The sequence below is a fragment of the Macaca fascicularis genome, chromosome 15, assembly GCF_037993035.2.
Source record: "Macaca fascicularis isolate 582-1 chromosome 15, T2T-MFA8v1.1".
Classification (NCBI taxonomy): Eukaryota; Metazoa; Chordata; class Mammalia; order Primates; family Cercopithecidae; genus Macaca; species Macaca fascicularis.
Window position 1 is genome coordinate 107,877,293 of NC_088389.1, and position 13,667 is coordinate 107,890,959.

The 13,667-nt window shown below is 37.4% G+C and overlaps 1 protein-coding gene across 5 annotated transcripts in view; it reads left to right on the forward strand.

Annotated features, from left to right (window-relative positions):
• The window catches only part of VPS13A (vacuolar protein sorting 13 homolog A), a 243,045-nt gene that overhangs the window by 37,278 nt on the left and 192,100 nt on the right, over positions 1-13,667 (forward strand). For all 5 annotated transcript variants that reach the window (XM_065530725.2, XM_005581971.5, XM_065530724.2 and 2 more), the window contains exons 8-13: positions 821-880; positions 1,083-1,163; positions 2,186-2,243; positions 7,831-7,958; positions 8,154-8,260; positions 9,069-9,240. In XM_065530725.2, coding sequence (XP_065386797.1) covers positions 821-880; positions 1,083-1,163; positions 2,186-2,243; positions 7,831-7,958; positions 8,154-8,260; positions 9,069-9,240 — 606 coding nt within the window. The remainder of the gene's footprint in view (positions 1-820; positions 881-1,082; positions 1,164-2,185; positions 2,244-7,830; positions 7,959-8,153; positions 8,261-9,068; positions 9,241-13,667) is intronic.

Sequence of the window (13,667 nt, forward strand, 5' to 3'; positions counted from 1 at the left end):
TCCTTGCAAATCTTATTGTGAACTGCGCATGCCAGGGATCTAGGTTGTGCCCCGATGGAAAAGTTATCTTCCATGAAACTGGTCCTTGGTGCCAAAAAGGTTGAGGACCACTGCTCTTGGTACCAAAAAGGTTGGGGATCCTAATGCATGCTAACCTTTGAGAACTACTATTCTAATTATCCATTCAGTTCTCCACATAGAAATGAAAACCATCTTTCTAAAATACAGATCTGATCACTTTGTTCCTCTCAGTGGTTTTTCATTGCTCTTAGTTTTGTCCTTAAACAACTTATAAACTCTTTTTAAACCGACCTCAGGCAATATACCTGGTTTTACCTTTTTTCTCTGTTTTGCATTATATTCTCTCGCATACTGAGCTACTTCAGTTGCCGGAATGTGTCCTATATTTATGTACCTTTGGGCTCTGCCTGATGTGAATCATATTTCTTGTCGACCTTAGAATCAATAATTTTTAGTTACATGTTCTATATTAGGTTATATATAACATCTCTTTATCCATCACACCCCTGAATTGGATGCTCCTGCCATGTCCTCTCAATGAACTGTGTGTTTAACTTCTACTGTGGCACTTACCTGTTGGAAATTGCCTGTTTCTTTGTTTGCTTTTCTGACCTGCAATGAGCTCCTTCCTTGAAAGAAGATACTTTACTGTGGTCAGTTAGTATTTTTTGATGGAGTGATATGTCTTTAAAGGCATTTTCATGGGACATTGGTCTAGGGTATGATAGATAGTGATTTATCACTCTGCCATTTCAAATGGAATGACCTTTTTACTGCCATTCTTTTTTTTCCTTTTCAGACAACTGATCAATACTGGGTTCCATGTTTACATGATGAAACTGAGAAACTAGTTCGTAAGGTAAATAAATACTGTATTTGTCAACTCATGGACTTAAGAGAATTTTGGAAAGCCAAATGATAATATATAGATAAGGATGTATGTAAATTGTGCTTATTTGTTTAACTCTGTGATATGGCTCACTTACTTATTTGAGACTTCTAAAAATAGTATATGTTAAAAATTCTAAGAAAATGAGACATCTAATAAATTTTATTTTCAGTTAATCCGATTGGATAACCTTTTTGCCTATTGGAATGTGAAGTCTCAGATGTTTTATCTTAATGATTATGATGACTCCTTGGTAAGTAAATTTTTTTGATATGCATGTATATATTTGTTGGTGTCATATTTTGAATGAGGTTTAATTCATTGTCATTTATATAACATACTGTAGTCAGTATTTTTTTCTAGGCACAATCTATTAGTAGAATTTACAGATACAGGTGAAGATGTATGTAACTATGCACAAGCATGAATACATACCCCCATCTCTTTTTTTTTTTTTTTTTTTTGGAGACAGGGTCTGCTCTGTTGCCCAGGCTGAAGTGCAGTGGCACGATTATAGCTCACTGCAGCTTCTAACTCTTGGGCTCAAGCGATCCTCCTTCCTGCCTCAGCCTCTTGAGTAGCGAGAACTATAGGCACATGCCACAATGCCCAGCTAATATTTTAATTTTTTGGTAGAGACAAGGTCTCACTTTTTGTTGCCCAAGTTTGTCTCAAACTCCTGGCCTCAAGCAATCCTCCCAGCTCAGCCTTCCAAAGTGTTGGGATTACAGGTGTGAGCCACTGCGCCCAGTGATACCTGCAAATCTAAATAGTTCTTAGAACATCCTTTTATAAGAGTAGTTTGGTGAGATATTGTTTAACTACTACCTTAATATTTTGCCATAGCTGAGTCCTCCTAAGTTTGAATTGTTTTTTAGAATTGTTTTTAAACATTTTTCTTTTGCAGATAATAGGATTTTTTAGGATAAAGACATATTAGCATGAATATGGCTAGGCGTGGTAGCGCACGCCTGTAATCCCAGCACTTTGGGAGGCCGAGGCGGGTGAATCACTTGAGGTTAGGAGTTCAAGACCAGCATAGCCAAAGTGTTAAAATACAAAAAATACAAAAATTAGCCAGACACAGTGCTGCATGCCTGTAATCCCAGCCACTTAGGAGGCTGAGGAAGGAGAATCACATGAGCCCATGAGACAGGGGTTGTAGTGAGTTGAGATTGTGCCACTGCACTCCAGCCTAGGCAACAGAGGGAGATTCCGTCTCAAAAAAAGACATATTGGCATGAATATAAATAAAAGCAATTTGTCTCTTAATAGGACGACTTGAGGAATGGCATTGTCAATGAAAATATTGTTCCAGAAGGTTATGACTTTGGTAAGTACATTTTATAAGATAAAAAAAGTAGTTAAAGTAATTGGTATAAATTTTAAATTAACATTGTTGCTATCACTGTGCTAGTTCATATTAAATTTCCTTCTATATAGTTAAATGTATTTATAATGTATATACAAAACCAAATAATATTATATTTTTTATTAACATATATTTTATTGTTATGAAGCTTTTGACTATATTTCAAAACTGTAGGGAAAAATGTCCAACAAAAGATGTTAACAAATTATGATAAACCTCTAAGGATTATTCAATAAGCATTAGGGTAATATTTATAAAGACATTTCAAAATGGCAAATGTAATTTAATAAGGCTAGCTAGTACAGCCTTTCTAAAAATAGTAAGATCATGCTACATTTAAAATTTTTTTGATTTATACTTTTCTGTGTTTTCCAAATTTTCTAAAATGAGCATGCATTACTTTTCCAATCAGAAATGAATTACTAAAACAGAAAGAAAAAATCAGTGCTGTTTCTCAGCTTCCCGAGTAGCTGGGACTACAGGCAAACACTGCCACGCCTAGCTAATTTCTTTTGTATTAGTAGAGACGGGGTTTCACCATGTTGCCCAGGCTGGTCTCGAACTCCTGAGTTCAGGCAATCTGCCTGCCTCGGCCTCCCAAAATGCTAGGATTACAGGTGTGAGCCACCTGGGAACCCGGGAGGTAGAGGTTGCAGTGAGCCGAGATCGTGCCCCCACGCTCCAGCCTGGGTGACAGAGTGAGACTCCGTCTCTACAAAAACAACAAAAAAAGTGCTGTTTCTTCTACCATGAGGGCACTTAATAAAAGTTGGTGATGGATAACTTGATTCTTGAATCTGCATGTCTGATGTCATTAACTGTAGAATATCCTTCCTGAAAGTATTTCCTTTCTTGGCTCAGTGATACTTTTCTGTCTGTATTATATACCTTCATGATTACTCAAGTGACTTTTTTTGTGCCCACTCTTAAAATAATAATTTTTATTGGTTTGAATTTGGTTTCATTTTCTTGATTCTCTTCTTATAGGACATATTCAGAACAGATGAGTTATCTGTGTTTATGATTTTCAAATCCATTGTGGTAAAGTCGACTGATTTCTTCTTTGCCCTGAAGTCATTTCCTGCTGTATCAGAGTTCAATGAGGGGAGAGAAAGTACTGAGTAATTTGAAGAGAACAAATGTAATATAAAGAATTACTAAGTATAAGAGGAGACTGGAGTAACAAGGGACTGTCTCATAAAAATGCTAAAGAATATAGACAGAAGAAACATCCCCTACCCTAGGGCTAGGATGGGGTGCCCAAAAGAGAATGTTCCCCTACCTCAGGACTGAGCTGTAGACCTTGTTGGAGGACATAGTGTGGCTTATGGAATGGCAGGAAATTCTCTGTGGTGCTGTGCCAGCAAAACCTGTTGGTACTTCACTCTCTGGAACTTTCTGGAAATCTACCTCTAGGGAGCCTCATGGAGGGGTATCTCTCTGAATGCACTCCAGTACAAAACTGCCTTAGCAAGGTGCTGGGGGAAGTTGCTGGCATCTGGCTGCTTCTAGCTGCCATGTACTACACAAGGCCAGTGCTGAAGAACTCCATGCTGGAGGAACCAGACGCTGCAGAAGCTGCCGGTTCTGTAGGAGCTGAGTGTGAGAGAAGCCATGTTCGTGCAGGAGCCTATTGAGTGAACATACTGGAACAGGCAGCATAACTCTTTCCTCCTGCAGTGTCTCTCCAGTGTCCTCTGCTGATAAAGCTTAACATTATGCCAGCTGGAAAAATAAAAAAAATTTTTTTTTTTCTCTACATTCTCTGCCTTCAAAAGAAACATATTTAAAGACCCCCAAATCATTTTTCAGAGCAGGCTATGAAGGAGATGTTTGGAGCTCAGAAGTAATAAATTGATAACTGGCATACCTGTTGGAGAGGGAAGGGGGAATGAAGGTTTTCTTTTTGTTTATTTTTATATTTAATCGGGAAGATGACAGCTTGTTTATAGGCTGAGATGGGAATGATCCAGTAGAACATGACAAATTGATGATGCAGGAGAAACGGGGGACAGTTTCTGGATTGATATAGGTGAAAGAGGATGGTGTCTAGTACGCAAGTGGAGAGATTTGCTGCAGATAGGAGCGTAGTTAGTTTATTTATATGATAGAGTTTAGTTGTGAGAGAAGTCCTCATACTGAGTAGATGAGTAGATATGGTGATAAGAGTTGATGGAAATTCTCCTCTGAGCTCTTCAATTAAAAAATAAGTATCTGAGGTGTGTTAGGGTTCTCTTGAGGGACAGAACTAATAGGACAGATGTATATATAAAGATGAGTTTATTATTAGTATTCACTCACATGATCACAAGGTGAGATCCCTTAATAGGCCATCTCCAAGCTGAGGAGCAAGGAAGCCAGTCCAAGTCCCAAAGCTGAAGAATTTGGAGTTTGAGAAGAAGAATTTGAATGTTTGAGGGCGGGAAGCATCCAGCACAGGAGAAAGATGTAGGTTCAGAGGCTAAGCCAGTCTAGTCTTTCCATGTTCTTCTGCCTGCTTTTATTCTGGCCACACTGGCAGCTGATTAGATTGCACCCACCCAGATTGAGGGTGGGTCTGCCCTTCCCAGTCCACTGACTCAAATGTTAATCTCCTTTGACAACACCATCACAGACACACCCAGGAACGATACTTGCATCTTTCAATACAATTGAGTTGACAGTCAATATTAACCATTACATGGGGTGTTGGAGGTTTTTGGAGGGAAAAGAGGATGAAATAGGAATGCTAGGGGAGTGAGAGAGTGAATTGACTAAGGCCAATATTCTCAAAGTGTGGTTCAAACTAGCAGCATCATTTAGACATGCAGATTTCTAGGGCCTTTCCCAGACCTCCTGAATCAGAACCTCTGGAGGTGAAGCTCAGCATTTAATGTTTTTGTATTTAATTTTTTATTTATATAAAATTGTGGAGTACAGTCTTTACATGGATCTATTGCATAGTAGTGAAGTCTAGGCTTTCAGTGTATCCATCACCTGAATAATGTACATTGTACCCATTAAGTAATTTCTTATCATCCACCCCTCTCCCATTTCTCTACCTTTCTGAGTCTCCAGTGACTGTCATTCCATGCTCTATGTCCGTATATACACATTACTTAGCTCCCACTTACAAGTGAGAACATGCAGTATTTGTTGTTCTGTTTCTGCGTTGTTTCACTTAAGACAATGGCCTCTGGTTCCATCCATGTTGCTGCAAAAAATGGGATTTTCTTCTTTTTTTGGCTGAAAAGTGTTCTGTGATGTTTATGTACCACATTTTCTTTGTCTGGTTACCTGTTGATGGACACTTTGGTTGCTGCCATATCTTTGCTATTGTGAATAGTGCTGTGGTAAACATATAAGCGCTTTTTTTTTTTTTTTTTTTTTTTTTTGGATATAATGATTTCTTTTCTTTCGGGTAGATACCCAGTAGTGGAATTGCTGGATCGAATAGTAGTTCTGTTTTTAGTTCTTTGAGAAATATCCATACTGTTTTCCACAGAGGTTGTACTGATTTACATTCCCACCAACAGTAATCCCTTTTCTCCACATCCTCACCAAAATCTGTCATTTTTTTGTCTTTTTAATAAAAAAGACATTGTGGTTTTAATTTTCATTTCTTGGATGATGAGTGATGTTGAGCAATTTTTCATATGCATGTTGGCCATTTGTATATCTTCTTTTGAAAAATGTCTATTTATGTTCTTTGCCGACTTTTTTTGTTTGTTTGTTTTTGAGACGGAGTCTCGCTCTGTCTCCCAGACTGGAGTGCAGTGGTGCAATCTTGGTTCACTGCAAGCTCCGCCTCCCGGGTTCATGCCATTCTCCTGCCTCAGCCTCCCGAGTAGCTGGGACTACAGGCGCCCACCACCAAGCCCAGCTACTTTTTTGTACTTTTAATAGAGATGGGATTTCACCATGTTAGCCAGGATGGTCTCGATCTCCTGACCTCATGATCTGCCTACCTTGGCCTCCCAAAGTGCTGGGATTACATGCATGAGCCACCGCGCCCAGCCCCTTGCCCACTTTTTAATGGAGTTGAGTTTTTTGTTGTTGCTGTTTGAGTTTCTTGTAAACTCTGGATATTAGTCCCCTGTATGATTGATGGATAGTTTGCAGCTATTTTCTCCCATTGTACAGTTTGATGTTTTAATAATCTCTCCAGGTGATTCTAATGAATACTGAAGTTTGAGACCCACTCAGGTAGAATAGGGTTCAATCCATACTTTGAGAACATTGCCTTTTTTTGGGGGGCGGGGGAAAGGGACATGTAGTAAGTTAAATATTTTACATTTTGCCGTCCGTATACAGTTCCTGACACATTCCTCTTTGTTTCTTTTAAACAACTCTAGAAGTGTATGAAGCATTTTTGGCTCACTGGCTCTACAAAAATAGGCTGTAGCATGGATTTGGATGATTCTTGGACTCAAGGACTGCTGTGTGATTGCTCAGCAGCATTAAGGATGCACTTGAGATTTATGACATTAAAGTGAGACCCAGCAGTATGTTTTTACCCCCGACCGTGTTCAGCTCCTTAGGGGCACTGTGGAGTTAAGCAGGTTACTCCACACTGACGAAGTGAGAGGTTAAGGAGTCTATGCAAAGGAATGATTAAAATAACTGATGATGGAACTTCAGTAGCGTGGGGATGGACTGAGGATGTGAAGCAGAGGTGTAGGGCAGAGAAAAAGGTTGGAGGATCAATGAATTGTAGGTCCAGGGTAGCATCTATCACCATCACCAGCCACTAGATTTATTTATTGCTTTTGTTTTTTTTTTTTTTTCCAGTGTAAGAAGGAATACAGAAGAAAGAACAATATCTTTAAGCATTTGTTTATATTCAAACATATTCTTGAATGTTTAATGTTTAAGAAATTAAATGTTAGTCTGTATCGATGATTAAAATAAAAGGAATATATCATCTTTATATACAAATTAGCTTATAATTTAATGATGGGTCTTTGTCTAGATTCTGCTATTATTGGTTTTCCTCTGAGTGGTTCTTATTCTTTTTGGCACCAAACACAAAGAATTGAGAGGAATTTATCTTAGATTATGGGTTGAGCCAAGCAGGTAATCCTGGTCAAACTTTCCCTTTCATTTCTCTCCTTTTACCAATTAAAAGGAAGAACACAGATGGATCTAGAGAAGCTGATCAGAAATTCAGAAATTATATAATGGAAACCAGTGTTAATCCTCTTAGCATTTCTAATGTTCATTCATTCTATAAAACTGTGTACTTGTATTAAAACTATTTTATTGAATTATTTTTCTTAAAATGTTTCTGCTTTTAAGTATCATATTGGTGTTTTGAAGGGGAGTTCAATTTGCCTTTATTGTATTTATGGAAGACAGTGAATTATAAGTAGGAAAAAGATGAAGAATCTTCTCCACTAATTAAGGAACAGTTCATCTGACTGAACCATGGCAGTGTGAACATCTGGGAATTGTAGAAAGGGTATAAAATAAATGGAAATCAGTGTTTTCAACTTCATCACTTTACTGCCTTGAGACTTTGGAAATATAACTCAGTTTTATTTTTTTTTCCATTTGTATTGTTTTTCAGTGTTTCGTCCCATATCTGCTAATGCCAAACTTGTGATGAATCGCCGATCTGATTTTGACTTTTCTGCCCCCAAAATAAACTTGGATGTTGAGTTACATAACATAGCAATTGAATTTAATAAACCACAGGTGATTTTCTTTAATACAATTTTCAGCTGTGAATTATTGTTTGATGAAAGCAAAACTAAGATTTTAAATGTTTCACTAAAATTCATGATGTTATATGGTAACATTTCCCTAAAAAGTCAGTAATGTAACTTTTATCTTCAGCAATTGAACAAAAAAATGTGATACATTTAAGAGCTTTAATTTTCCATTCTTTAGTATTTCAGTATTATGGAGCTTCTTGAATCAGTTGATATGATGACACAAAATATGCCATATAGGAAGTTCAGACCTGACGTGCCTCTTCACCACCATGCCAGAGAATGGTAAAATGCCTTGAGTTTTTTTTTTTTTTTTTTTTTTTTTAGATTTTAAAAATACGACATACAGATAAATTTCTCGACTTCAAGAGTAATCTTTAAAATATACCATTTTTAAGGTCTGATACAAACCATAATTGATTTATAGCTAGAAATGTATGTAGCCGCTTTAGCTTATTGAGTTAATGAAACTGATTTAAGGGATTCTTCCTAACACAGTTTACAACTTGAGATACTCAAATACCATAGTTTTCATTTACTATAGATGGGTCAGTGTATTTAGAACTATTACAAAAACAAATCCTGGTTTGTTTTCTTGCATTTTTCTCTCCCCAACCCCGACCTCAACTCCCCTATCAGATACACTGAACCAATATTATTAAACCTGTATTTTAAAACCTAAAAATGTTACGGAGTCTATGCAAGATAATCCCATTTTAAAACTCAAAAGTCTTGTTATTCCAGTTTTTAAGCTATTCCCTAGTTTCTAGAAGTTACAATTACTCTTTCAGTTGACTATTTCAGTTATTATTCAGATGACTAAATGTTATTTGCCAATTAATGCCTTAATAGTTCTTCTGTAGAACCATATTTAACAAAATGGAATGATTTTGCTTATTTTCACTTAAGAAAGAGGAAAGATTAATATTAAATGGATTATTGATGCAAACAGGGTTGGGTAAAAAGGAAGTACTCAGATAATATATCATTTTCCTAATCTTTGTATTATGTATGTTGTTAGAGTGGAAGCAATGTCAATTACGTTTCATACTGTTGACTTGAGGGTGTTAAATGTTTTTGTTTTTTTAACTAGGTGGGCTTATGCTATACATGGTGTTCTTGAAGTAAATGTTTGCCCCAGGTTACGGATGTGGTCATGGAAGCATATTAGAAAACATAGGGGAAAAATGAAGCAATATAAAGAACTGTATAAAAAAAAGTTAACAAGTAAGAAGCCACCTGGTGAACTTCTCGTGTCTTTGGAGGTTAGCATTTAAAAATAAATTATTGAATGTTTTATACTATATAACTCCTTATTGGTCTTCAGTGACTAATACTCCCTACCTTTCACTCCAATTTTTATTGACCTTTTCATCTCTTTTACTTAGACTTTTTTGTACTTCTGTTCTGAACTTCAGCTGGATAATACAAGATTTGTTGAAATTCTCCTGTGAGCTTTTGAAATTTGAGATTATTCTCAAACTGAAGGAATTTGGGTTCATGCAAATAGTAACTTGAAACCTCTATTGATTATGTCATTTTTAACCTCAAAAGTCTAAATAGTGTTTGCTACATTGATTCCAACTTCTCTGTGTTGGTTTCAAAGCCTTTTATGTGTCACCACTGCATTTTTCCCCTGTGTTACCATCTGACTATGCACTAATTTAATGTTTCCTGTCCTCTGTATATTTAATGCTCATTCTTATAGCCACACCTGTGCTCATAAATGCTACCTGCCTTTGTCTCTCTACCCACTCAATTCTGCTCATCCCTGAAGTTCTACTTAAGTCTTAGTGCTGGCATGAACATCTCTGAATTTTCTGCTTATACAGAGCCCTTTTTCTCTTAATTTTTGTGGTATTTCTAGTCTCTACCAGTAATTTTACATTTAATTATCTATCTTGAGATATTATTTTTGTATTAATCTTGTCTTAGCATTATGACATGTTTCAAGAGGGACTCTTTTACAAATTGGTGAACTATAGTTACAGAGATTAAGGGAAGTTAGTCTCTTGAAGTTAATATAAACATTCTGAATCCAGAATGAATTTCTAAATCATAGATTAGATTGAGTTTTACTTTTATTTTCAATGCGGGAGACTTTCTGAAGACCTAGGGCTATTAGGAATGCCTGGGCTTAGAGTCTTTTGGGGGATGGGTTCAGGTTTTCTTAGTCTGGAATCGTAACCTGAATCCTCCAAGTCTGGATAGGAGAACCCTGAATAAATTATTCTGAAATAATAATAGGTTGTAGTTACTTCTCTTGGGGGAAAAATAGTTTGAGCATGAAATTCTCAAAAGTAATTATGGGTATGTAAAGATAGCTATGATGAAAGATTTAGCTAATCTCAGCTTATTTCAATAGCTATGACAACTATGAAAAGTGTTAAGTATTAAAAACAAGTTTTAAGTGTGTCTGGGTCTACTTGAAATATAGGCATACTTTGCTTTATTGTGCTTTGCTTTTGTACAAATTGTGTTTTTTACAGATTGAAGGTTTGTGGCAACCCCGTGTCTAGCAAATCTGTCAGCGCCATTTTTCCAACAGCATTTATTCATGTCTGTGTGTCACATTTTGGTAATTCCCAAAATATTTCAAACTCTTTCATTATTATTATATTTGTTACGATGATCTGTGATCAGTGATCTTTGCTGTTACTGTTATAACTGTTTTCAGGTGCCACAAACTGCATTCATATAAGACAGCCGTTAAGTTTAGACTAAAGCTGCATCTCCCTACATATTTTAAGTTCAGCCAAAAGGTTTCTCTGTATGCCATGAACTATAGCTTAAATAGAAGTGTAAACAGACTCTAGTCTACTCTTGTGCCAATCACCAAGTTTTGGCCAATCACATGTGGCCAGTTGTTCAAGCCGTGTTCAAATAAGGTGAACACTAAGCTATAACCAAACCAGCTGTTTCTGTACGTTGCTTCCATTTTCTCTATGTCACTTTCCTTTTTCTGTCCATAAATCTTCTTCCATTGCGTGGCTACACCAGAGTCTCTGAGCCTCTTCTGGCTCTGGAGGCTGCCCACTTTGTGAATTGTTCATTGTTCAATTAAACTCTTAAATTTAATTCTGCTGAAGTTTTTATTCTAACACAGCAAACTTAATAAATGTTGTGCGTGTTCTGACTGTTCTACTGACTGGCTGTTTTCCTGACTCCCTCTCCTTGGGCCTCCTTATTCCCTGAGATAAAATAGTGAAATTAGGCCGATTAATAACCCTACAAAGGACTCTAAGTGTTCAAATATAAGGAAGAATCATACGTCTCTCACTTTAAATTGAAAGCTGGAAATTATTAAGCTTAGTGAGGAAGGCATGTTGAAAGCAGAGACAGGCCAAAAGCTAGGCTGCTTGTGCCCAATGGTTAGCCGAGTCCTGAAGAAAATTGAAAGTGCTGTTCCAGGGAACACATAAGAAAGTGACACAGCCTGTTTACTGACGTGGAGAATATTTTAGTGGCCTAGATAGATGAAATCAGCTACAGCATTCCTCTAAGCCTTATCCAGTGCAAGGCCCTAAACATATTCTCTTCAATACCATAAAGACTGAGAGAGGTGAGGAAGCTGCAGAAGAAAAGTTTGAAGATAGCAGAGATTGGTTCCTGAAGTTTAAGGGAAGAAGCTGTCTCTATAACATAAAAGTGTAAAGTGAAGAAGAAAGTGCTGATGGAGAAGCTGCAGCAAGTGATCCTGAAGATCTAGCTAAGATCGTTGATGAAGGTGGCTGTATTAAACAGATTTTCAGTATAGATGAAACAGCCTTTTACTGGGAGAGGATCCATCTGAACTCTCATACCATGAGTGAATAAGTTAATGCCTGGCCTCAAAGCTTCAAAGGACAGGCTGACTCCCTTGCTAGGTGCTGATGTAGCTAGTGACTTCAGGTTGAAGCCAGTGCTTCTTTGCCATTCTGAAAATCCTAGGGCCCTTAAGAATATGCTAACTCTGTTCTGCCTATGCTCTATACAAGGAACAGCAAAGCCTGGATGACACCATATCTGTTTACAACATTTTAAACCTAAGCTCAGGCCTACTGCTCAGTAAAAAATATTTTTTTCAAAATGTTATTGCTAATAGACAATGCACCTAGTCACCAAACCTCTGATAGAGAAATACAAGGAGATGAATGTTGTTTTCATGCCTGCTAACACTACATCTGTTCTGCCACCAATGGATTGAAGAGTAATTTTAATTTTCAAGTCTTATTATTTAAGAAGTACATTTTGTAAGGTGATAGCTGCCTTATGAAATAGGTAGTTATTCCTCTGATGGATCTGGGCGAAGTAAATTGAAAACCTTCTGGAAAGGATTTGCCATTCTATATGCCATTAAGAATATTTGTGAATCATGGGTGGAGGTCAAAATATGAACATTGACAGGTGTTTGGAAGTTGATTCCAAACCTCATGGAAGACCTTGAGAGGCTCAAGATTTCAGTGGAGAAAGTCACGCAGATGTGGTGGAAATACCAAGAGAACTAGAAGTGGAGCCTGAAGATATGACTAAATCGCTACAAGCTCATGATAAAACTTTAACCAATGAGGAGTTGCTTCTTATAGAAGAACAAATAAAGTGGTTTCTTGAGATGAAATATACTCCTGGTGAAGATGAGAACATTGTTGAAATGACAATTAGAAATTTACAGAAAATTAGTTGATAAAGCAGCAGTGTGGTTTGAGAGGATTGACTTCAATTTTGAAGGAAATTCTGTTAGTAAAATGCTATCAAACAGCATTGTACGCTACAGAGAAATCATTTGTGAAGAGTCAATTGATGGGGCAAACTTCGGTTAAGAAATTGTAATAGTCACCCCAACCTTCAGCAGTCACCACCCTGATGAGTCAGCAGCTATCAACATTGAGGCAAGATCCTCCACCAGCAAAAGATTACAACTTATTGTTATTGATGGCTCAGATGATTGTTAGCATTTTTTAGCAATAAAAATTTAGCAATAAATTTTTAAAGTATTTTAAAATTAAGGTATTTATTTTTTCTTAAGACAATGCCATTGTACCCTTAATAGATTACAATGTAGTATGAACATAACTTTTTTTTTTTTTTTTTTTTTTTGAGACGGAGTCTCACTCGGTCGCCCAGGCTGGAGTGCAGTGGCTGGATCTCAGCTCACTGCAAGCTCCGCCTCCCAGGTTTACTCCATTCTCCTGCCTCAGCCTCCCGAGTAGCTGGGACTACAGGCGCCCGTCACCTCGCCCGGCTAGATTTTTGTATTTTTTAATAGAGACGGGGTTTCACCGTGTTAGCCAGGATGGTCTTGATCTCCTGACCTCGTGATCCACCCGTCTCGGCCTCCCAAAGTGCTGGGATTACAGGCTTGAGCCACCGCGCCCAGCCAAACATAACTTTTATATGCACTGGAAAACCAAAACATTTGTCTGACTCTTGCCTTACTGTGGTGGTCTGGAACTGAATCTGCAATATCTCTGAGGTATGCCTGTATCTTAATGATAACATACAGGCTGTACACGTAATATGAAGGATTTATGGTTATATATCTATGTGTAATTTTTTTTGAGACAGGGTCTCACTTTGTCACCCAGGTTGGAGTGCAGTGGCACCATGACCCCTCAGACTTAAGCTGTCCTCTCATCTCAGCCTCCTACGTAGCTGGGACTACAGGCATGTGCCACCATGTTTAGCTAATTTTTGTATGTTTTGTAGAGGTTTT